Here is a 26,777-nt window from a genome sequence, read left to right as displayed (position 1 = left end):
ATCAAAAGCTGCTAAAAGTTGCAAAATAAATTTTACAAATTGCAAAATGTGTTGCTAGGTGCTTTTGGAAGAAAAAGATACTTGGGCAAGTCTGAAAAATTGCTTAATTTAGCAGCAAAATTGCTAAGTTTGTAAAACTGACTTACTGCGTTAGTAACGATATTATCAATATCGCTATAACCGTAGTCACATGGCGATATGAAACGATAGGTCTGTCGTGGACTTCATAACACAATAATATCGTAAGGTGAGATTTTGATACGGTTGATCCCTAGTTAGTAACGATATTATCAATATCGCGATAACCGTAGTCACATGGCGATATGAAACGATAGGTCTGTCGTAGACTTCATAACACAATAATATCGTACGGTGAGATTTTGATACGGTTGATCCCTAGTTAGTAACGATATTATCAATATCGCGATAACCGTAGTCACATGGCGATATGAAACGATAGGTCTGTCGTAGACTTCATAACACAATAATATCGTACAGTGAGATTTTGATACGGTTGATCCCTAGTTAGTAACGATATTATCAATATCGCGATAACTGTAGTCACATGGCGATATGAAACGATAGGTCTGTCGTGGACTTCATAACACAATAATATCGTACGGTGAGATTTTGATACGGTTGATCCCTAGTTAGTAACAATATTATCAATATCGCGATAACCGTAGTCACATGGCGATATGAAACGATAGGTCTGTCGTGGACTTCATAACACAATAATATCGTAAGGTGAGATTTTGATACGGTTGATCCCTAGTTAGTAACGATATTATCAATATCGCGATAACCGTAGTCACATGGCGATATGAAACGATAGGTCTGTCGTGGACTTCATAACACAATAATATCGTACGGTGAGATTTTGATACGGTTGATCCCTAGTTAGTAACAATATTATCAATATCGCGATAACCGTAGTCACATGGCGATATGAAACGACAGGTCTGTCGTGGACTTCATAACACAATAATATCGTACGGTGAGATTTTGATACGGTTGATCCCTAGTTAGTAACGATATTATCAATATCGCGATAACCGTAGTCACATGGCGATATGAAACGACAGGTCTGTCGTGGACTTCATAACACAATAATATCGTACGGTGAGATTTTGATACGGTTGATCCCTAGTTAGTAACGATGACTTCATCATCAGCAGACTGCAGCACGTGTGTGTTAATGACGAATGAAGAAACAGCAGCTCGCCCCTGATTTCTGAAGGGATCGGCTCTGAACGTCCCGCAGCCGAGCGCCTCATTAAACCCAGAGGCTCGTTTAGAGCCTCATCTGTCCACTGGGATGCGTGACGGTTCGGCATCATTACAGTTTACTGAGTTTAATGAAGCTGCGTTGAGTTTGTCTTTCTTCTCAGCTGTTTAAATCTCTCGCAGAACACTTGCAAACATCAGAGCAAGCAAAACGGAGTTCTTCACTCATCCTTATTAGTATTTTTGTTTTCTAAACCTCCTCTTAAAACAAAATACATTTACTTAAGCAAAATTGTCTTTTTTTTAATTTGTCCATTTTTACTTGTGAAATATGTATCAGATAATATTTTGTGAGGCGTATGTGTAAAACATCGAAAAAATACAGTTTAATTCTAAACAAATAAATAGTTGAAAAATAAAACAAGTATTCTCTTACAGTAAGTTTTAAATGTTTTATGGAGCTTTACATTTTAGGTAAATTATATCTTAACTCAAGGTTGTTTTTGTTTGATATGCAATGTAAATATAAATAACAAATGTAAAAACATGCTTTTGCAGTCTTTCTACTTATTTTTCTTCTTGTTACTTAATTTGTAAAATCTACGAATGATGTTTTTCAAATTCTACATCTTTTTTTTTTTTTTGGTTTTAATGCATGTATAGTATATATGAATACATAGTGAAAAAGCCTAGCCATAAATGTGTAAATAATAATATTTAATATTATACAGGTTTAAAAATTGTTTGATATAGACCGTAAATAAAACAACATTTACTGGAGTATATTTAACAAAAAAAATGTATATATATATATATATATATATATATATATATATAATTACATATATTATATACATTGTATAATTACATAAAATTTAATAAAAAAAATTGCTTATCACTCAATGTCTTTCCATTAAGTTTATTTCCATAATTGTGAAATTTACTAACAATTTCTAAGTGAAAAATGTTTCAAAACATATTTAAATTGATTTTATTTCACACTGATCAGGACTATGTGTTTATAATCAGAGCGACTGAGAACAGAATAGTTCAGTTTAGTTGAGGCTCCTGTGAGGAGTGTGAGAGATGTTTAAGTAGTTTGTTAGTGTTCTCTCAGCTCGGCAGTTTGTCACTTAAACAAACACGTCCTCATTAACAGAGGAAAGAGATCCAGACATTAAGAGCAGAGTCCCTGATGACAGTAATGAAGAAATATCACTGACGAACAAATGGCCTCCATCTGCCTGCTGAACCGGCTGACAGCTGGAGGAACCTGTGTGTGTGTGTGTGTGTGTGTGTGTGTGTGTGTGCGTGTGTGCGTGTGTGTGTGTGTGAGTGAGTGTGTGTGTGTGAGTGTGTGCGTGTGAGCCTCAAGGGTGTAGTAGAATTCAGTAGAGATGCTACGACATGTTACTACCAATATCCAGCAACTGCTAAATTGCCCCATTTACGCTGGAATGATAGATTCAAACGCAAACTCATGACTTCGATAATTCTGTTCAATTGATTCACTAGCAAATACCAGTTTAAAAGAGCCCTTCATTTATTTTAATTTTTTTGACATCACTTGAGATGGGTGAAACTGAGCTTTTCGAAACGTCGATTAAGTTGCAAAATGTTTCAAAATTGTTTCAAAGCACTCAAATCAGATCACGAATCTTTTAATTCAGATCAGAACCTCCGAGAAATTGAATGATCTGTAATCCGCGCTCCGACGTCCCTGTCTGAAATAATGGTTCGCGAATCATGATTCTGACTGTAAAATCACCAATCACTTTGATCGCAATCGAGTATCGGGAATCATTTGATTCAGAACTTTGAACCGCACTCCCAAGTCCTGATCTGAAATCATCAATCCATTAAGACAGTTCAGTTATAAAAACAAAACAAAGAAAAAAGAAAGAAATAATACACAAATACAAATCCATTGGTTTTATTACAGTAAATGCGTAATAACCATGTTGTTGTTTTTTCGTCTTAAGACACACAGGATGAATATAGAGATGCAGTTTTGACTGCTTTAGGATGAACAGAACTTTGGATAGTTTCCATGTACTCGTCTAGATCAACTCTGAATAAAGAAAAGAGAGGTTTAGAGCCAGATTCGTGTTTCTGTGTGTGAAATTTAGCTGGCAGGAAACATAGATTCATTAAGTTATATTTTCCTGTATTTTCCTGTAATTTTACGCAACATGTCTCAGGACCTACACACTTAAAGGGGCACACCCTAGACCTTGTTTTCTCATTAGGTCTTGAGATAGTAAATGTTTGTGTGGAGGATGTACATGTGAGTGATCATAGTTGTGTTTTCTTTAACCTGAACTTCCCTCGGGACCCCCCGCCTCTAAGAATTAAGGCTCAAAGGAGAGTTATTAACCAGGATGTTGCTGGGAAGTTTGCTATTTTGTTTGATCCATGCCAGCTAAGGGGTTGCAGTGATGGAAATGTGTATGCTGAGTCTTTTAACAGCCAATGTTTAGCAATTTTAGATGAAGTGGCTCCTATGAAATCAAACACGGTCTCTATTAAAAAGCCCTGTCCGTGGATAAATGCATCTTTTCAGAGCTGTAGAAGTAAACGTCGGAAAACAGAGTGCTTATGGAAAGCAACTAAACTTGAAGTTCACTAGCTTTATCTTAGGGAATTAACTGCTTCTCTAAATGAACTCCTGAAACGTGCTAGAACTAACTACTTCTCTCAGCTAATATCCTCTAATAAGAAAAACCCCAAATTCTTGTTTGATACCATTAATTCTATTGTTTCGCCATCTGTTTCTCCTATTGCGGTGCTCTCTCTGCCAAAAAGTAATGTATTCCTTGACTTCTTTGTTGAGAAAATTAAGGATATCAGAGCTAGCATTTTACCTCATCCTGCACACAAGGCTTGCACTTTTGCTCTTTCCCATCCGTGTTTCTCCTTTAAACTAGTGACATTACATGATGTTACCACTCTGCTAGATAAGTTGAAGCCCTCTTAGGGCCATAGTGATATTCTCCCGACTTCGCTGTTTAAGCAGGTTTTTGATAGTATTGGCCCCTGTGTTGTAGAAATGATCAATACTTCTCTTTTAACTGGTGTGGTTCCTGACTTTTTTAAACATGCTATTGTTGAACCTGTTCTTAAAAAGCCCAGTTTAGACCCATTGCAACCCATAAATTATAGGCCTATATCTAAACTCCCTTTCATGGCTAAGATTCTAGAGAAAGTGGTAGCAGAGCAGCTTACTACTTTCTTAGAGATAAACTATATTTTTGACAAATATCAGTCAGGGTGTCGTAAAAAAACATTCTACGGAAACTGCACTGGTGAAAGTTTCAAGTGATATTTTGATGTCAGCTGATTCTGGGAAGCAATAAAGTGTTAGTTTTACTGGACGTTACATCTGCCTTTGACACTATTGATCACAATATTATGCTTAATAAACTTCAGGATCTATTAGGGATATCTGGATCAGTTTTAAAATGGTTTTCATCTTACCTTACCGGTAGAAGTTTTAGTGTTTTTATAAATCAGATCATGTCAGATACTGTAGGTTTGTCGAGTGGTGTTCCCCAGGGTTCTGTCCTGGGACCGATTCTTTTCCTTCTGTATATACTTCCTCTAGGACAGATAATTAGCCAGTTTCAGGATGTCTCTAATCACTTGTATGCAGATGACATTCAGTTATACTGTTCTTTTAAGCCTACTGAGTTATATAAATTGTCATCTTTAATCAACTGTTTGAGTAAGATCAAGAAGTGGCAAAATGATAACTTTTTAATACTGAACTCAGCCAAGACTGAAACTTTAATCATTGCCCCTGAGCAGAGCATCCCTCAGATAAAACAACATATCGGTCTCTTAGGTTCGTCTGTTCAGCCAAGTCTCGGGAGCTTAGGTGTTGTTTTTGATGCGGCCATGTCTCTGGAGAAACACTCGAAGCAACTTATTAAAAACTGTTTCTTTCAATTAAGGAACATTTCCAAGATAAGAGCCTTGGTGTCAAAGGCCGAGTTGGAGATGATCATTCATGCTTTTATTTCGTCTTGTTTAGACTATTGTAACAGTCTTTTTATTTGCCTTAATAAGAAGGATCTTTGTCGTCTCCAGACTGTCCAAAATTTTTAATTTAAAATTTTAATTTAAAATTTAGGTTCTAACTTTTAGAGCCTTACGAGGACAGGCGCCCCCATACATCTCTGACCTGATACAGCTGCGTACGTACTCACGTAGTCTGAGATCAAGAGGCCAGAGATTTTTAGTTGCCCCCCTTACACATTTTAAAACTAGAGGGGACCGTTCGTTTCAAGTTGTGGCACCTCTGTTGTGTAACGCTTTGCCTCCTTCCATACGCTGCTTGGATTGTGTGGAAAATTTTAAAACCCAGTTGAAAACTCTTCTTTTTAAAGAGGCTTTTGACTAGACTGTAGGGTGGCCTTATGTGTATTTCTGTTTATTTTGATTATGTGCTGTAATGTATTTATAATAGGTTGTGTATTCTACCTATTGTTGTGAAGCACTTTGTGATTTTTATCTGTGAAATGTGCTATACAAATACATTTTACTTACTTACTCTATTCTCTTTTGAGAAGTCAAAAAATCTGAAGAAAAACATCTTTAAATAAGAAAGAAAAGTCACATGTAAAATTAGATCAGATGAACATTAAATAGAACGGAGCAAAATGTATATGTGTACAAAACAAGTGAATGAATCTTACTCAGAAAATACAAAAAACAGCAACTAAATTCAGTGTCTGAATTACATTATAATCATGTCCATAAGCTTATTCATTAATCTGTTGTTTGAGCTCTTCATATTTAAGGAGAGAACTATAGTCTCCATCGCTTGTTTAGAAGAATCGCTATGACATGATCCTACCAATATCAGACACTGCTAAATTATCACTAGCAATTATTTTGATCAAACAATTAAATGTCAGTTGTTTGGCATTACGTCCCCATCAATTGCAAAATCAAGCCTGCACATTTGGTGTGTGTGTGTGTGTGTGTGTGAATGAGTGTGTGTGTGTGTGTTTATGTTGTGTGAATATATATTTTATGTGCCCTTTCTAAATAAATCTCCGCTCTTATGCTCTTATCTCTGGTCTGCAGGGAATCGGCGGTCGGGAAGCTCCTATGAAAGCGACCAAACCGTGGAATAACCAGCGTTTTATCGGCATGTTTGATGTGGTGAACACGACGAAACAGGATTCTGGCCGTTACAGATGCATTGTCCACTCGAACAGAGGTGTGGGAGTGTCCAACTACGGAGAGCTGACCATCAAACGTGAGTCCTCACACACACACACACACACACACACACACACACACACACAGACAGAGTGTTGGGGGTAACAATACAAGTTACTTAATCAAATAAATTTTAAATCAAGGAACTAGTAATGAATTACTTTTTAATTTAGAAGGAAACATCTGAGTTACTTTTTCAGATAATTAACTCCAGTTACTTTGTTTCTCATGTATTGAGTGACAGCTCTGGTGTTGCCATGGTGACAGAAACAGGAGTAAATACAAAGCGTTGTGAACATGATCTTGCTGTAGTTCTAGACTCATCTCACCTGCACAAAAACACATTCAGTGTTCCTCAAAATCTATAAAAACAGTCAAATGCAAACTCAGAATATGATACAAACCTGCAATTATGTAAAATAAGATAAATATTATTTATGTATTTAATCCCATTTTATTAACCAATGTCTTAGCTGCTCACCTTCAATGGTCCAATTCAACCCCACTAATACATTTCTCTGTAAAAATCAGAAGTTTTATCTAATCCCCAGGCAACTTAACCTGCGGGGTTCCTCAGGGTTCTATCTTAGCTCCTGCACTCTTCTGCTCTGTGTGTATGTGTGTGTGTGTGAAGGACGGATGGAGCTGAAGCTGATGCTCCGAGGAGATTGTTGTGTGTTTTATGTCTCGGTGGGTGTTTTATGGTACGAGTCGTCCTTGACCGCAGCCATGTTTTCACACTCAGCCCTTCAACAGTTATTTGATATTAATTTACGGTGCTGCTGCATTTGAATCCTCGCGTGTTCTCTGCTCTCCGGCGCGCTAATAGCCTTCAATATTTCTTCAGCTCTTTCTGTCTCTCCCCGCTCAATTGAATTCATGTTCCTGTAGTTTTTTTTTACCTCAAAGCTTTATATGATTGATTGTTTTAATCCCGCCTGTCCGGACAGAGAGCTGTCAATCATGATCAGAGGCTCCGCCCTCAGGCTGGGCGACACGCCTTTTATTTGATGTTTAATGCACTTCAAATAAATGACGCTCCTCTTGTTTTTGTACAAAAATCTAAACATCAAACAGTACAGCATTGATTCACAAGTTAGATTATAGAGCTATAAAACACTATATATATAAAAAACGTTTCTAAAAGTTTTCTAAAAAGTTTCTAATGTTTCATGGTTTCCATTTTGCTAAGTAAGACATGTTCCTGGATCAACATTATTGTCAGAAAATATAGACTACGTTGACTTAACACAATCCCTACCCCTAAACCTAATATTACCCATAATTTATTCCTAAAATCAGTGGGAAATGATGGCTGTAGAAGCAGCTAATCCTGATTGCAAGCCTAAAACAGATATTTCCTGAAAAGTTATATCTCAATTCTGATTGGTTGATTGGAATGTTGTTCCTGGATCAGCAAGAATGTTGTACTTGGTGAAATCACGCTCACCAATGTTTCATAGTATATTCTGAACTCTTTCTATATATATATAGATTGTGTGTGTGCGCGTTTGAGACTGTGTGTGTGTGTGTGTGTGTGAGAGATTGTGTGTGTGCATACATGTGTGCGTTTGAGACAGTCTCTGTGTGTGTGTGTGTGTGTGTGTGTGTGTGTGCTCGTGCATGTTTGCATGTGTGTCTGTGTGTGTGTGTGCGCGCGTGCATGTTTGCATGTGTGTCTGTGTGCATGTTTGCGTGTGTGTATGTCTGTGTGTGTGTGTGTGCGCACGTGCATGTTTGCATGTGTGTCTGTGTGCATGTTTGCGTGTGTGTGTGTGTGTGTGTGCGCGCATGCATGTTTGCATGTGTGTCTGTGTGTGTGTGCACGTGCATGTTTGCGTGTGTGTGTGTGTGTGTGTGTGCGCGCATGCATGTTTGCATGTGTGTCTGTGTGTGTGTGTGTGTGTGTGTGTGTGTGTGTGTGTGTGTGTGTGTGCTCGTGCATGTTTGCATGTGTGTCTGTGTGTGTGTGCGCGCGTGCATGTTTGCATGTGTGTCTGTGTGCATGTTTGCGTGTGTGTATGTCTGTGTGTGTGTGTGTGCGCGCGTGCATGTTTGCATGTGTGTCTGTGTGCATGTTTGCGTGTGTGTGTGTGTGTGTGTGCGCTCATGCATGTTTGCATGTGTGTCTGTGTGTGTGTGCACGTGCATGTTTGCGTGTGTGTGTGTGTGTGCGCGCATGCATGTTTGCATGTGTGTCTGTGTGTGTGTGTGTGCGTGTGCATGTATGCATGTGTGTCTGTGTGTGTGTGCACGTGCATGTTTGTGTGTGTGTGTGTGTGTGTGTGTGTGCGCGCATGCATGTTTGCATGTGTGTCTGTGTGTCTGTGTCAGGGACCAAACAGTCCGGCAATGAGGAAAACAGAAGTTTCTTTGGAAAATGGGTTATTTTATTACACCCCAAAAAAACTACTGAACAATAGAAACCAAAAAATTAACAACTAGGCCTATAAAAGAGGTCAACAAAATATAACTATACTCAAAACAGCATAAAACAAAACAGGATATGAACTTAACAAGCTGACCTAACAGAATGAGACACCAGGGAACATATATAGTGGCTTGGCCAAACCACTACCTAACCATTACTGAAACAGGTCACAGCTGTCCTCTGTCCTAAAATCATGACACACATGTGCGTGTGCTCAAATAAACACACACGCAGGCAGGCATTATAAATATAAAACTCAGAGGACCTCAGATGATGTCAATCCTGAAACAACATACAGAACTACCAGATTCTGCCACAAGTGTGATTGCATCATATAATAATTGCTGTTAATAGTGTTCGTCTGTTTGATTACGTCTTTAATTGATTTTACTGTACATTTCTGCCAAATGCACATAAACTGATGTTCACCACTGATAAGCTATTACTAAATAGATTGTTGAAACGTAATTTTCTGGAAAGCTGTTTTGCAATGATTTCTGTCGTGAAAAGTGCTATACAAATAAACTTGAATTGAATATAATCTTATATTTTATTATATTTTTCACATTTGTATACTTTTATAACTTTTGTTTTTAGTGAATAAAAAAATTGTGCGCTTTATTATTTATAAATGCTTCAAATTTGTATTATTTTGTACTATATCTTTTCATTCTGTTTTATTATTATAAACGTATATATTTTAAATTTATATTCCAGAAAATATATTATATTAAATATTAATGTATTAGATATTAAAACTGTTGACCATTGACTATTACAAACTATTACAAACGTTTTTTTAAATATACTTTTCATACTTAAATATAGCTTAGTATATGTTAAGCATTTTTGCTTTTTATACTATAACTTTTAATGTTTTCAAGTATTTTTTTTATTTATACTATACCTTTTTAAAAACATTTTATTGTATATTTGTAAAATTTTATGCCTTTTTATATACTTTTCGTGCTATATATGACTGTGGCGTCAGGATTACGCGGTTCGTTTGAGCTGGTGCTTAATTGGCAGCTGGGTCGTGGAGGATTATGGGTATTTCTGAGGTGACTGAGGGACGTCCATCTGCAGTTGCAGACACACATGAACATGAACAACTCACTCAACTGTCATACAGGATCTCTGATTCACCCTCGACTGAACACTTCTCTAACAATAACATTCCTTTTGTGTTGCTGATTGTTAGTTTTCATTCATTTGGAAAGAATGTGAGAAAAAAACATGCATTTGACAGACACTTTTATTCAAAGTTACTTACATTGCATTCATGATGTACACATCATTAGTTTATAGATTCATGCAAAAGAAAAGTGTTAATTTGTATACTTTGTGTATTATAAAACACTAGAAAATTAAATATTATAAAGAAAAGTATACAACTATATATATTCTTATATTATTTAATTTTCTAGTGTTTTATAATACATAAAGTATACCAAATAACACTTTTCTTTTGTTTTTATTCTTATTTTTAACTTGTACTTTTTAACTTTTATCTTATAATTTTTTTTAATAGTTCTTTTTATCATTACATTTTTGTATACTATTACTTTACTAAGGTTTAATACTCTTAGATTAATTGCTTTTGATCCTTTTTTGTAAGTCACTTTTGATAAAAGCGTTTGGTAAATGATTAATTTATAAAACATAAATCTATTTATGTACATATATATTGTTTTATATATAAAACTAATTTACACACACACATATATAGACCGAGAAAAGGAGAGACACTATTAATATTAATATTATTTATTTTATTTACTATAATTAATTATAAATTATTTTAAATATTATATTACCCATTTTATTACATTTTTAATATTTTATATTTTAAAAATATGTGATTTCTTTAAAAACCAATAGAAAGAAAATACAGTTATTGCGCATAGAAAATATTTTGAAAACTGTCACACAGCTAAAAAAAAAGTTTAGTTTTTTTGTACTTTTTTTTTTACTCCGATTTTGTCTTGTTTTCCAGAACAAATATAGAAACAATAAATTAAGATAATTAACTGAATATGCACAGTAACTTAAATCTTGTTGTCTGAGAAATGGTTAAAAAAATAAACGAGTTTTCTATTTGTCCTTTGAATAGTTTTTACATTTTTCTGGCCCCGTTGGCAGATTTTTGTTATTTTTTCTTTCTTTTTTTTTTTTGCATAAACTCACTTCCTATTAATGCAGGTTACAGAAAACAGTATTCATATCTTAAAGCAATAGCAGTGTGTCACTGTCTCATCAATGGATGCTCTGCAGTGAATGGGTGCCGTCAGAATGAGAGTCTGATAATAACATCACAATAATCCACAGCACTCCAGTCCATCAGTGAACATCTGGAGAAGACACAAGATGAAACACATCCAGCATTAAGATGATTTTAACTCAAACACATAGAGTCTATAATCCATAATAACACTTCCTCCAGTGAAAAAGTGTTCTGGTCTGAATCAGGAGAGAAATCTGCACAGATCAAGCAGCGTTTAAACAGATCTAAACTAATCTGTGAGAGACAACAGGAGATGCATTTTTTCACTGGAGGAAGTGTTATTATGGATTATAAACAGATTAAATGAATTATTTTTTTCTGTAATTCTGCTTTTATTCACGTTAAATGTTCTTTGTGTTCTCCCAGAGCCGCCGGTTCCCATCGCTCCTCCTCAGCTCATGGCGGTCGGGGCCACGTATCTCTGGATCCAGCTCAATGCGAACTCCATCAACGGAGACGGACCCATCATCAACCGCGAGGTGGAGTACCGCACCGTCTCTGGCACCATGTACGACCTGCAGCCCGTCGATAAAACCTCGCACAAGATCGGCCACCTGGACCCCGACACGGAGTACGAGATCAGCGTTCTGCTGACACGGCCCCTGGAGGGAGGAACCGGGGCCCCGGGGCCTCCGCTGAGAGCCCGCACCAAATGTGCAGGTAAATGTTTTAGAATTTAACTGCAAGTAACTCTGTGCCATTCAGACATTTTTAAATACATTTTAAAAGAAGAGATACATTTGAAATCTCATGGGGCTTAAATGAGATATAAAGTTAAATATCATCTGCATAGAAGTGATAGCATATACCATGAAAAGTACTTCTCAATTGCCCCGGAGGCAACAATACAAAGAAAAAGCAACGGACCCAAAACAGAACCCTGGGGAACCCCACAGACGAGAGATGCTGTTAATAACTCTACAGTCACCGGACCTGAACCCAATCGAGATGGTTTAGGGGTGAGCTGGACCGCAGACAGAAGGCAAAAGGGCCAACAAGTGCTAAGCATCTCTCGGGGAACTCCTTCAAGACTGTTGAAGACCATTTCAGGTGACTACCTCTTGAAGCTCATCAAGAGAATGCCAAGAGTGTGCAAAGCAGTAATCAAAGCAAAAGGTGGCTACTTTGAAGAACCTACAATATGACATATTTTCAGTTGTTTCACACTTTTTTGTTATGTATATAATTCCATATATAATTCCACATGTGTTAATTCATAGTTTTGATGCCTTCAGTGTGACTCTACAATTTTCATAGTCATGAAAAAAAAAGAAAACTCTTTGAATGAGAGGGTGTGTCCAAACTTTTGGTCTGTACTGTATATATATATATATATATAATATTACACATATGTTTTATGGTATATTTTAGATTCTTTAGACTTCTTTTTTTATTATTTCTTTATTTAATATTTTTTCTGCATCCTTGCTGGTGTAGCTCAGAATGGTGATCTTTCCATCTGCACTTGAAGGCCGTTGGTGATGTTGAGTGTGTTTGAGTTCAGTAGAGATGAGCTGTGGCCCGCAGCGGCGTACTGTGCTACCTGACACGAGAGAGGGTGTGTGTGTGTGTGTGTGTTTGAGAAAGAGAGAGAGAGGGTTGAGGAACTGGAGGCTGTTTCTAGGTTCTGACCTCCTGCTGAAGGTCTCACTGTTGTTGTTTCTGTAGAGCTGATGGCGATGGATGAGTCTGAGTCTCCAGCCTTTACAGCAGGCCTGCAGGGGTGTGTGTGTGTGTGTGTCAGTACTGCTTTTAGCATGTGTGATGTGCAGTTTAACTTTTACATTTACTCTGTTTAGTTCAGCTGAAGCTTCATGAACTATGAGGGACTCATAAAATGAAGTAGTTTAACTACACTTCCCAAACATAAACCATAAAACATAAGTATAAAAAAAGAAACGGTTCACAAACTGCACTTTTATTATTTTATAATGTTTCCTAAGGTGCACTCAAAATATTAGTAGGATTTCTACATCAAAAACATCTGAATTTAGCAATAGAAAGCCACTTTACCTTGATTTTAGCTCTCTGATTTGAACACTGTTAAAGGGACGTGTCTCCTTTAAGACTTCAAATGAAAACACCCACTGCTCTGATTGGCTAACATTTCTGGATATGAAATAAGCAAATATTTTTAAATCTTATGTTATATTGTGTTTTTACTGTTACACCAGCCAAGATTAATATTAAGTCATATTAATTCAATCAAAACAATATTAAAATGAATACAACATATTACTAAAAACACTTATTAAATACTCAATAATATTATTACAAAAATAAACAATATAACATTAAAATTATATGTTAGCTAAAATTAAAATGCAAACATATAATCTAATAAATAACAAGTAATTTAAAATATTAATAAAAACTGCAATATTATCTCAGTGTTAAAATAAAACTGAAAGTACTACAAAAATATATACAGAAATAATAATATTATATTATTAACATAATATATTTATATCTTCAGTTTTTCACTGAATGCTCACACATCCTGGTTCCCTCTGAATCATTCTACATCATCTGTTTATTATCTTGTTCAGTTTTGGTCTGGCCTAATTCCTAACAGTCCTCTGTTTAGCTCCTCAATGACAGTTTGGGCTTTACCTGTTTAACAAATGTGTTTCAGCAGCAGCAGATTGAGGAAACCAGTGTTTTTCTCCTGTCTTTGTTCTCTCTTTGCTGCGCTTAATGGAAGTCCAGTGACAAAGAAACAAAGAAGTACAGGAAAAAAAAAGAGATCTACCCTTTAAAGTGAATTATTCTGTGGGAGGTATGCAGGCTTATCGTTTCTGCGCGTTATTGTTTTGTGAGCAACACAAAGGCGTTTGTCTGAATGCAAAGCTGCTGTCTGATTGCATGTTTTTCCTCTCGAAGAGCTTTAATAAAAGCCAGGCTGACCATTTTTAATTCAAACTAGTGAACAAAACTACCGGTCCACAAGAAACAATACAATCTCTGATAACCTTGAGAAATACTGCTATAATGCGTGTGTGTGTGTGTGTGTGTGTGTGTGTGTGTGTGTGTGTGTGTGTGTGTGTGTGTGTGTGTGTACATATACGTATATATAACACACACACACACTGCTGTTCAAAAGTTAGGGATCAGTGCGATTTTTTATTTATTTATTTTTATTTTTTGCTTTGGAGTCTCTTATGCTCACCAAGGCTTAAAAAAATGCAGAAAAGACGTGAAATATATTTGCACTTTTTAATATTGGTTTCCTATTTTAATATACTTTAATATAATTTATTTCTGTGACTCAGAGCTGAATTTCTCATTTTGAAAAATAGTCCAACGTATTTTGATAATTTTTTTGTTAACTGATCAATATGACTTTTAAATTGTAGACATTCATCAATAAAGATTCCAAGAAGTTTAGTGGTGTTTACTCTTTCAATAATTTGTTCATTTATTTTAAGACAGACATGCTTATTTACCAATTGATTTTGTTTGGAATGAAATAGCTCTCTATTTATTGTTTCTTCCATTTCATCTGGACTCTTATGTGACATAAATAAGTTTGTGTCATCAGCAAACAAAACCTTGTGTAAAGCCATCGTGGAATTTTCAAAATCATTGATATATATTAAAAAAAGAAGAGGGCCCAAAATGGATCCCTGAGGGACTCCACATTTACTTACTGGGTTTATTGGGTTTACTTACTGAAATGTGTTCATTGATACTTACATACTGCTGTCTACCAAATAAATAACTTCTGAACCAGCTAAGGGCTAATCCTCTAACTCCATAATAGTGTAATTTATTCAGTAGGATGTCAAAATCAATCGTATCAAAGGCCTTAGATAAATCTTAAAAAATACCAATACCGCTATCAGCCATAAAAAAAAAAAAAATCACATTAGAATGTGACATTGAAAACTGGAGTAATGATGCTGAAAATACTGCTGCACATCACAGGAATATTATATTTAAAGAATATTAAAATAGAGAGTTGTTATTTAAAATTGACTTCCATCTTCCAGCTGTATCATGTGAGAAGTTCATGTTCTCATTCTGATCGTTTGTGTGATGAACATTCATTATTAGACATTGATACTGTACATTATTATAGGTGCTCTATGCCCCGTCTCTCTCAAATGCCTCGTTTTCTACAAAGTCCCTCCTTCTGACAAGCACAGTCTGCTCTGATTGGCCAACTGACCCAGTGCATTGTGATTGGACGAACTGAAACATTTGGGTGACATTATGCAAATATTTCCACACAGTGACATAGACATGTGGGTTGTGTTTGAACGGGCCGTTTTAGGGGAGTGTGCACGAGTCTTAACTTTGATAAAGAATATCTGTTTGGATTTAAGACTTTAGTCTTTCTAACTTTACAGATCGTCTTCATGCACCAAGAGCTTGTAACACTCCAAAGAGAAAGTAACAATTTAAATTGCATCAGATGATGTAACGTTGACTTCTACCTGACACCTCACATGAGAACCATCAAGGAAAAGCTTAATTACTCTTATCTTTTTGTCTATTATTTCTTTCTCTATTTTCCATATCTTCCATATCTTTCTTTCTTTCTTTCTTTCTTTCTTTCTTTCACTCTTATGTTCCTTCCTCTCTTTTCTCTTTCCCCCTCTCTGTTTTTGTAATCTGTCGTTCTTCTCGTTGGTCTCTGGTTCTGTCTGATGTCGTTCATCATCAGTAATGGCAGCTGTGTGGAAGCAGATGAGTTTCAGCACTAATGAAGATAAATTCACTCCTGACTGTTTGTCTGCTTTTATTTTTCTAAGTTTGATTTTAAAGCAGTTGCAGGAATTAAATAAATAAGAAAGGAATTAGCTTCAGCCCTTTGCAGGCTGTTTGGAAACTCATATCCGTCAGTCATGATGTATGTTGTCAGATGAATCACGCAGAGAAAACATGTTTCATAAGACCCAAACCTTCAGCCCTGTTACACAGCAGACGGGAGAGTTCATTCTGTCAGTTTACTTTCACTCTTACTTCCTCAAAAGCTCGCAATTCATTTGATTTTCAGGGAGTATCAGCGGTAATGTGGGACTGAAGAGATATAGTGCATGACTCATATGGATGACTTATGTTATCATGCTTTATGATAACTTATCATGATTTATGATGGGTTTTGATGTGTTATACATTATGATGCATTATGCATTATGATGCTTTATGTATTATGCATTATGATGCATCATGATGCATTATGTGTTATGCATTATCACGTGTTATGATGCTTTATAATGTGTTATGCATCATGATGTATAATGACGATTTATGATGCACTATGCATTATGATACATTATGATGCGTCATGTGTTATATATGGCATGCGCTATGATGCATTATGTGCTAAACTCTATATATATTCATCAAATGCTGAATAGGGACTATGGCAGAAGATTAACAGCAGGTGTTCTTTTGCTGTTACAGCAGTGTGTATATAGAGCCTCTCACATGGCATGCGGGGGGGGGGGGGGGGGGGGTATATAAGCTATATATTGCTCCCATGAACTTCTTTCCTTGTTTGAATTAAACTGTGGCCATGAATTAAGAATCCATTGCCTTGTTTTATTAAAACAGCCACATGTGATTTGATGTCTCTACTGTTTAATATGTCCTTGATGAATAAAAGCAGTCATTTATTTCAGAAAACACTTTGGAATGATAGTGGTTGTGTAAGTTGGAAGTTGTTTTGAGGTCTGTGAGCATTAGTCTCCCTGATCTCCATCCCAAACACGGACTCCAGTTGAACACTGAGCATCGATCCCTCGCTCGGTTGTCACGGTAACGCCGTCGCCCTGGTGATTGGGTTCAAGGGGGTGTGACCCGCTTCCCTTCACGTTAAAGCGTGACCTGTGACCTCCTGATCTTCACGAGCAGATCGACACATCAGTCTAACAGATCAGATCGAGCCCGACGGGTCACACCGCTGAACTCATTAAAGCGGCTGCGTTTCATTAACTAGTGTGAGGAGCGATTCGATCCATCCGTCTCTACAGCCGTCACACCGTCAGAGACTTCAGACTGAGCGGATCACGTTATCAGTGACTAACACATCTACAGTATTTGAGAAGCAGCATTGTGTGAGATGCTTGATTGGTTTCCTCACAGTGAATCGCTCAGTTTTTTTTATTTTCCATCAAAAGCATCAGAAGATTTTACAACAGGTGCCGTTTTTCTAGCTTCTCTCACCAATAGCTGTTTCTTCTTCTTCTTCTTTTTTACCAAATAGTTTGATTTATGAAATAAGCTCAAATAAGAAATATAACAAAGAGAAACAATTTGCCAGAGATTTGTACAGTTGTGTTGGTGTTTCATTGGGTGTGTGTGTGTGTTTTTACGGTTGTGTATGGCACGTTTTCTCTGTCCTGAAGCAGAAATTGGCCTGGTTCAGTCATTTCTGAGGTGTTTCTCCATGACTGACATCGTTAAACATGCTGATAATGTTTCTGTCTCTCTGGACTATTCACCAACGGTACATTTGGGTGGCATTCACACAGTTCACTCTGTGTGTGTGTGTGTGTGTGTGTGTGTTTTCCCGTCCCACTCGGACTCGTCCCAGACACTGTGCGTCGCTGATAGTTACGCAAATAGAGGGATTTTAAAGCTCTATTTTCTGCATGACACTCTTTAAACGGCAGCAATGCATGTGAAGGAGCCTTCAGACGTCCAACTGCTCTCGTTCACTTCATTTCAGTCTATTTTCATCCTTCAGTATTAAAAACGTTGTGTGTTATTTCACCCAAACATGTAAATGTATTTAAGTTTACTCATCCTCAGTCCATCCAATATTGGGATGAGTTTGTTTCTTCATCAGGTTTGTAGAAATGTAGCACTGCATCAGTGTCTCATCAATGGATGCTCTGCAGTGAATGGGTGCCGTCAGAATGAGAGCTGATAAAAACATCACAATAATCCACAGCACTCCAGTCCATCAGTGAACATCTGGAGAAGACAAAACCTGAAACACATCCAGCATTAAGATGATTTTAACTCAAACACATAGAGTCTATAATCATAATAACACTTCCTCCGTGTTTTCTTGTCTCCTCATTCTTAAGTGGTTTTCACATCAATGAGGAGAAAATGTCTGGAAATAAGAGCACTTGAATAATGGCGCACTAGAGCTCGCAGGACACATTTCAGACGCTTTCTTAAATAATCTCACAAATCATTCTGTGTTTACAGCCAATTGTCCAAAAAATCATTAGAACTGCTGAACTTAGAAGAGGATCCCTGTGAAGAGGATCAATTTGGCTGTGATGGTCTGAAATTAAGTTCACTCTTTCTTTTTACCCATCACTTGTTCTCAAAAACGTATGTCAGCGTGCATTCATAAACACACACACAAACTGAAAATTATATATATAGTTTATGCATGTTAATGCATGATGTGGAGGCACAGATCCACCCAACATGAAGCAGAGAGCCGTGCATTATCTCTTCCATACTTTACTAACTCTACAGTTGAATATAAAGTGAATATTGGTGATATTACAGATCTGCTCACGCAGTCCATCAGTGTTCTCCAGCATGTTGATGTGTGTGATTTGTCAGAATAAGACGGACTGATTCTTGAACCTGCGTGCTCAGCTGTTTCTCGTGCGTCTGACCTTTCCAAATGTCATTTTTCTGCTTTGCTTTTTAGTGTTGTGAATTAAATGATGAAATGCATCCGAGACGCTAAACTCTGTTCATTGTGTTTCCGTCACATTTGCAGTTTGTCCCCTGTAATGTGTGCTTGTGTTCGGTTTTTATCTTCCATTTGCATTTAATCATTTAGCAAGCGTTCAGCTGTCAGCTCTGAACAGTCAAGGACGAGCTTCACAGAGGAGCATGCAAACCTCTGAGACGACCTTCCATTCTTCTGAAACATTCAGACTGTCTGTTATTGAATAATACGGCGACGAGCCCCCCGAGGCTGGGCATTTACTGTGCTAAAATCATGTTATGAAACAGCAGCAACATTCAGGTGAATTAATGAAGACGAGGTTTGACGAATAGCTGCATTTATTATTCTGGTGGCACTTGATGCCTTTATATTTAATGCATTATAAAAGTATTTTAATGCATTCATTAATGCACCTTATAATGCATTCAGTTATCCCATAAATAATTGTTGTTATAATGTATTATAAGACTTATCTATTAATTATTACATTTTTAGAATGTGCAGTGCATTAAAACACATGGCAAGCAACCAGATTTAACTGATTTAGGAATCTGCAAATACAATCATGCATTTTAACATACATTTAAGAATAATGCATAACTTGGACTTAATGCATTATACTGTGCGTAAAGTACTGAAGTAAAGGCTTGAACCTGTTCGTCATCAAAACAACTCATTTGAATTTGAATCTTCCTGCTGCATGTAAAAGGGTTGAATTAAGTCTGTTTGTGAAAGCAGATTCATCAGAAAAGATGGTTTAGTGCTGATTAGTGACTCTGGTAAAATGGTTTAAGCAAATTGGCTAAATTTACTGATTCTTATAAACTCAAATTTCACACTTTAAAAACACATCTTCAGAGCAAAAATTGTCTTTTCAGCTGTTTTTATATATTTATTTGCATAAACCCTAACCCCTAAACCAATATAACTCATTAAATGGTAAATTTCCCCCCAAATATATAGCTGTTCAAGACATCTGGTGAACTTTCTGGTGAAATGTTGCACACTGTGACAAACCTGAGAGGTGCTATATGAGTGTGTGTGTGTGTGTGTGTGTGTGTGTCCACGGGTAAACAAGCTAATAAATTACACAGAATGAAGTTTCTTGAAAATCTAAAAATGCAGAAAGTTTCCTGTGAGGGTTGGTGTAGGGCGATAGAAAATATGGTCTGTACAGTATAAAAACCATTCCGCCTATGGAGAGTCCCCACAAGGATAGCTGACCAGACTGTGTGTGTGTGTGTGTGTGTCTCCAGAGTGGAAAAGGGAAATTGAGCGCTGTCTGGGTCTAATAGGTGGGAAAATGTTAAGTTCCAGAGAAATGGACTTCAGATTTAAGCGAGAATGGAAATTGATCCTATTAGTGTGTGTTGAGGCCCGAATCCAACCAGAGAGAGACTGAGACCAATCTTCTGATTTCATTCACTGCTGCCCTTCAGAAGCGACTGAAGAGATGCATGTTTCCCAGAAGGTAAAATCCCCATTTACCTCCATCATCCTGTTTCCAGAAGCTTCCTGTGCCTTGCTGCTTCATGTTTGGATCATCAACAACGTTTAAAAAATATAAGTATAAAATATAGACCTATATCATGTTTCAGTTGATAAAAAATGTGACTTGTATTTTGGAAAATACAGTATTCTGGACTAACAAAACCAATGAATTTTTAAGATGCTCTTTATTTTGCAGATTCTACATGTACTGTACATTTACTGTATGCACTCAGCAGGCTCTTTCATCCAATGCATCTTACAAAAGAGGAACAGAAGCAGTTGCTTGATATGCATTGAGCAGATGTTGATCAGATGTCTCTGGACTGCGCTGTGATGCTGTATTAGATGGAGACTTTCATCTGATCTGATTGCTGCTTTGATCCTGGAGTGGTTTATAGGAGTCGCTCTCGTGTTTGCAGACCCACAGTCCACCAGCCGCACAATCAGAAACCAGCTTGTGTGTGTCTGTTTAGAAAAGACAGTTCACTCGGTCTTCATTTACTCCCGTCATGTCACTCCAAACCTCTGTGACTGACTTTGTGCATAAACGCATTGAATCTTCACAAGGCTTTTACAACAGTAACACAATAATAACTATTCTAAAAGTGTGAAATATACACTCTGATTTGCAATAAATACAATTCTAAGATATAAAATCAAAACTCAATTGTTGGTGTTATTCATTGTATGATGACGGTGTGTCAGTGTTGGGGAGAACGCATTATAAGTAACGCAAGTTACATAATCAGATTACTTTGTTCGAGTAACTAGTAAATATCTGAGTTACTTTTACAAATTCAAACTCGGAGTATAATACAAACCTGCAATAATTAAATGTTAAATACATATTATGTATTTGATTACATTTTATTAACCAATGTCTTTGCTACTGACTTTTGATGATCCAATTCAACCGTACTAATAATTAAAAGTGACACATTTGTGTTTCATTTTAGTTATTGCTGAATAGTGTTGAACTTTCTTCTCTTGCATCATATTCTTCATGTGGTTAGTTTGAGCGGCGCCCTCTACTGTACAGATGAGAATTTACACTTCCTTCAGCATGAGGAGTATTCACTCCACTTTTGTTGTGAAAGGGATTTTACATTTGTAAAAGAAGAACGGTTTTTATTAAAAACAAACAAGCAAGCTCTGCCCATGCAGATATAAATGTATTTCAAAAGTAGTGTAACGCATTGCTTTCCATAAAAAGTAACTGTTATATAATTAGTTATTTTTGGGGAGTAATGCAATATTGTAATGCATTACTTTTAAAAGTAACTCCGCCCAACACTGGGTGTTGTTGTGTCTCTCAGAGCCCATGCACGACCCACAGGAGCTGAAGGTGGTGGACATCGAGGCCCGTCAGGTGACGCTTCGCTGGGAGCCGCTGGGCTATAATGTGACCCGCTGCCACAACTACAGCCTGACGGTGCAGTACCGCGCCAGAGGAGGAGGCAAGGAGGAGAGCAGGGAGGAGGCGGCACACGGCAGCCAGCACACCATCCACAACCTCTCGCCCTTCACCAACCTCAGTCTCAGGATGCTGCTGCGCAACCGCGAGGGAGTCAAAGAGAGCCCCGAGATCCACGTCCAGACCGATGAAGACGGTGAGAGAGAGAGAGAGAGAGGGTGGAAAACTATCTGTCTGTCTGTCTACTTTTCAGTAGTTTATGAACTTTATAATACACATTATATAAAACTAAATATTTTTTTAGAAAGAGAGAGAAAAAAAACTAAAAATTAAAACCTTATTGAACATATAGCTGTACATTAAATACAATTCATAAAAATATACAAACCAGATTCCAAAAAAGTTGGGACACTGTACAAATTGTGAATAAAGGCAGAATGCAATGATGTGGACGTTTCAAATGTCAATATTTTATTAGGAATTCAACATAGATGACATATCAAATAACTTTAAACTGAGAAAATTTACCATTTTAAGGGAAAAATAAGTTGATTTTAAATTTTCATGGCATCAACACATCTGAAAAATGTTGGGACAAGGCCATGTTTAGCTCTGTGTGGCATCTCCTCTTCTTTTTATAACAGTCTGCAAACGTCTGGGGACTGAGGAGACGAGTTGCTCAAGTTTAGGAATAGGAATGTTGTCCCATTCTTGTCTAATACAGGCTTCTAGCTGCTCAACTGTCTTAGGTCTTCTTTGTCGCATCTTCCTCTTTATGAAACACCAAATGTTTTCTATGGGTGAAAGATCTGGACTGCAGGCTGGCCATTTCAGGACCCGGATCCTTCTTCTACGCAGACATGATGTTGTAATTGATGCAGTATGTGGTCTGGTATTGTCATGTTGGAAAATGCAAGGTCTTCCCTGAAAGAGACGACGTCTGGATGAGAGCATATGTTGTTCTAGAACTTGGATATACCTTTCAGCATTGATGGTGTCTTTCCAGATGTGTAAGCTGCCCATGCCACACACACTCATGCAACCCCATACCATCAGAGATGCAGGCTTCTGAACTGAGCACTGATAACAACTTGGGTCGTCCTTTTCCTCTTTAGTCCGGATGACATGACATCCCAGTTTTTCAAAAAAGAACTTCAAATTTTGATTCGTCTGACCACAGAACAGTTTTCCACTTCGCCACAGTCCATTTTAAACGAGCCTTGGCCCAGAGAAAACGCCTGTGCTTCTGGATCATGTTTAGATACGGCTTCTTTCTTGACCTGTAGAGTTTTAGCCAGCAACGGTGAATGGCACGGTGGATTGTGTTCACCGACAGTGTCTTCTGGAAGTATTCCTGAGTCCATGTCGTGATCTCCATTACAGTATCATTCCTGTATGTGATCCATTGCGTCTAAGGGCTGAAGATCACAGGCATCCAGTATGGTTTTCAGGCCTTGACCCTTACACACAGAGATTGTTCCAGATTCTCTGAATCTTTGGATGACATTATGCGCTGTAGACGATGATAACTTCAAACTCTTTTAATTATTTTTCTGAGAAACTCCTTTCTGATATTGCTCCACTATTTTTCGCCGCAGCATTGGGGGAATTGGTGATCCTCTGCCCATCTTGACTTCTGAGAAACACTGCCGCTCTCAGAGACTCTTTTTATACCCAATCATGTTCCCAATTGACCTAATAAAATGCAAATTGGTCCTCCAGCTGTTCCTTATATGAATATTTAACTTTTCCAGCCTCTTATTGCTACCTGTCCCAACTTTTTTGGAATGTGTAGCTCTCATGAAATCCAAAATGAGCCAATATTTGGCATGACATTTCAAAATGTCTCACTTTTCAACATCTGATATGTTATCTATATTCTATTATGAATAAAATATAAGTTTATGAGATTTGTAAATTATTCCATTCCTTTTTTACTCACAATTTGTACAGTGTCCCAACTATTTTGGAATCGGGTTTGTATATCACACTCATCTTATTCCACAAATGAAGAGCTGCTGCTGTTGCTGTGTTTTGATGGTTTGTGATGTCACTTCCTGTCAGTGCCGGGGGAAGTTCCTCTGGATTCGATCCAGGCCAGTGTTTACGAGGACAAGATCCTGCTGAAGTGGAGAGAACCAGCGCAAACCTTCGGCATCATCACTCAGTATGAGGTGAACACACACACACACACACACACACACACACACACAGCCATCCTAGCAACCAGCAAGCAACTCCCTAGTAACCACACAAAGGAATTCTTGAAGGTTTTGAGCGTCTTGACTTTGACGGATTATCTAATATTTAATAGTTACTTGAGACACAGACTGGAAACTAGTAGATCCATCAATTCATGAAAAACAAGATCAGTCCAGCTCTTCACCATCTGAGTGTATGAGGTGTGTGTGTGTGTGTGTGTGTGTGTGTGTAGTCAGACGGGACTAACCGTAGACCTGATTGTCCATGAGCTCACAGTGACGTCCTGTCTTTGATTTGACAGTATCAAAGCGCTGAAGCTGAGACTCTCTGACGGGCCGTGATATCAAAAGGACAGTTTAGGCTTTTTTCCTCTTATCAAGGGAGCCCTGGTCCTTCCTTTCCTTCCTCTCTCTCTCTCTCTGATTCCAGACATTCTGTTCTTCTTGTAAATTTCCAGTGAGATTTCCCGTCCTCAGATTCTCTGTTCCTGACTCGATCCACAGCAGGAACATCGTTTACGTTGGATGACGTCAGTCAGATGTTCACAACATCCCCACTTTCTCATTTCCGAATGGGAATAATTTAAATCTAATAGCAGTGTGAGGTTATGAGAAACAGAAGCTCGTGATAAAAAAAATCTCAATATCAAAGGTCGCAAATCAAAGTGTTTCTAGTACAACGCTTCATTAATGCCGCGTAATGAACAAACCCCTCCAAATATAAGGAGAAGACACTTTCCCTTTCAGATTCCTGCCCTGATCCGTCAGAATCACAGACGTTATTATTGATTTCTTTATTTATTTATGGCGGGCTGATAATTGAAAAGGGCCTTGAAGCATTTCAGATATAATGGAGTCTAATTTGGTGGAACTCGAAGCACTTCTTGAATCATTTGTTTGGGCGACACTGATATTCATTTGTGTGATTCTAACGTGAACGCTGATGGTTGTGTTGTTCTCATGTCCGCAGATCTCATATAAAGCCGTCAGCTCCTTCGACCCGGTGCTGGATCTCTCTAACCAGAGCGGGAAGGTGGTTAAACTGGGGAATGAAACCAGCAGTGTGTTTCTGGGTCTGTACCCGGGCTCCACGTACTCCTTCACCATCAGAGCCAGCACTGCGAAGGGCTACGGACCGCCGGCCATCACACAGGCCACCACCAAGATCTCAGGTGTGTGTCTGAATAAAATGTTTTATACTGTGTAAAGCACTTTGTATTTGCATTGCAGCTTTAAAAGTGCTATGTAAATCTAATTTTGCATGCTTTGCAGCTCCGTCGATGCCGGTGTACGATCAGGAGACTCCTCTGAACCAGACGGACAGCACGGTAACAGTGCTGCTCAAACCGGCTCAGAGCCGAGGCGCTCCAGTCAGGTACAATTAGTTGAGTTTTTACTTTCTCTGGCCGTCCGTTTGCTGTTTTTATCTTTTTTTTCCTCCTGTATTGTTTGTGGATTCCTCCGAGTGCTCGTTGTTCTTTGAAGCGGAGAACAAAGTGTGTGTGTGTGTGTGAGTCTTCAGAGCCTCGTCCCTGAACCTCTTTCATGTGTTTCTGACTGTGTCACCGCGGCCCCTGACTGTCCCTGCGCTCGCAACCGATCCTGTGAACACAAACACGGCTCTCATTAATAAACGCTGCACATCTCTCCGGTCATCCAGTGGAGAATATTTCAGACCAAATTAATAGAAAAATAAGAAAATGTCACACTTCAAAATGATTAACATTGCAAATAAAATCCAGTTTTAATAACAATGAAAGACTTCAGAATGAGATGTGAGTTGCTAAACATTTAATTTTTTTAATTTATGATAGAAAAATGAATGAAAGAAATAACCAGTCATGCAAACTACTTGGTATTTTATTTTTTAATTTTTTAATTTTTTAATTTTTTAATTTTTTTATTTTTTTATTTTTTTAATTTTTATTTTTTTTTATTTTTTTATTTAATTTAAAAAAAAATTTTAATTTTTTTTATTTTGCTGTTTTAGATATATATCTAATTCTAATTTTCATGTGATTCATTACTGAATGTGACAAAATAAAATATGTTAATGGAGCATTTGGGTTATTTTAGACATAATATTTAGAGTGAATTTGTACATATTTTAAAAGAAAAATATTATTTGCTAATATTTTTAAGTTTACCTTCCAGTTAACAGTAAATTGTAGTTCTTTTACAGTTCTTCTTCCAGTTTGTCTGTTCACTTGGAATCTCTTTAAACTCTTTAATTATTTTGTAACACATTACATCAAGATCTCTTTTTTTAACATTAGATAATAACAAAAACTTTATGCTGTTTTATGCATTTTTATTTAAAAAAAAGGTTCATGTTCACAGTGTATTAACTAATGTTAAAAGATCATTTTTGATTTTACAGAATGTTGAGATGAACTAAGATTAATAAATGCTGAGTATTGTTCCTTCTTTGTTCATGTGAGCATCTGATTTTAACCAGTGGAACCTTTATATATCTGAATAACTGACATGTTTTTGATGTTTTTTAGGGTTCAGTTGCTCTGATATTCTAATCTTTTATTTTTGTCTGTGTTTGTGAAGGTTTGTGTCTCAATCACAATCACAGACAAACATCATTATTTACTGCTGCATGTTCAGTTAATAAGAAGCAGATAAAACTGTAACATCTTCAGCATAAGAATATTATATTATAAAGCGCTGCTTTAATATCAGATATCCTGGCACTGACGCTTGAACTGTACGCAGCGCAAATAACCGCAGTAAATTACAGTCATGTTTACCACAGTAATCTCTGCTGGATTACACCGCCAGCTCCATCATTTAATCTGATCTGATCTGATCAAATCATGTTTTTACCTCGTCAACAT

At 37.2% G+C, this 26,777-nt stretch overlaps 1 protein-coding gene across 2 annotated transcripts in view; it reads left to right on the top strand.

The window, feature by feature from the left end:
• The window catches only part of LOC132095935 (receptor-type tyrosine-protein phosphatase mu-like), a 165,764-nt gene that overhangs the window by 63,275 nt on the left and 75,712 nt on the right, over window positions 1–26,777 (top strand). For both annotated transcript variants that reach the window (XM_059501024.1, XM_059501023.1), the window contains exons 6-11: window positions 6,319–6,493; window positions 11,538–11,831; window positions 21,633–21,926; window positions 23,795–23,904; window positions 24,902–25,103; window positions 25,204–25,306. In XM_059501024.1, coding sequence (XP_059357007.1) covers window positions 6,319–6,493; window positions 11,538–11,831; window positions 21,633–21,926; window positions 23,795–23,904; window positions 24,902–25,103; window positions 25,204–25,306 — 1,178 coding nt within the window. The remainder of the gene's footprint in view (window positions 1–6,318; window positions 6,494–11,537; window positions 11,832–21,632; window positions 21,927–23,794; window positions 23,905–24,901; window positions 25,104–25,203; window positions 25,307–26,777) is intronic.

This window comes from Carassius carassius, chromosome 20, assembly GCF_963082965.1.
Source record: "Carassius carassius chromosome 20, fCarCar2.1, whole genome shotgun sequence".
NCBI classification, from domain to species: domain Eukaryota; kingdom Metazoa; phylum Chordata; class Actinopteri; order Cypriniformes; family Cyprinidae; genus Carassius; species Carassius carassius.
The sequence above is the reverse complement of the archived record's forward strand: the minus strand, read 5'-3'. Positions and strand labels throughout refer to the sequence as shown.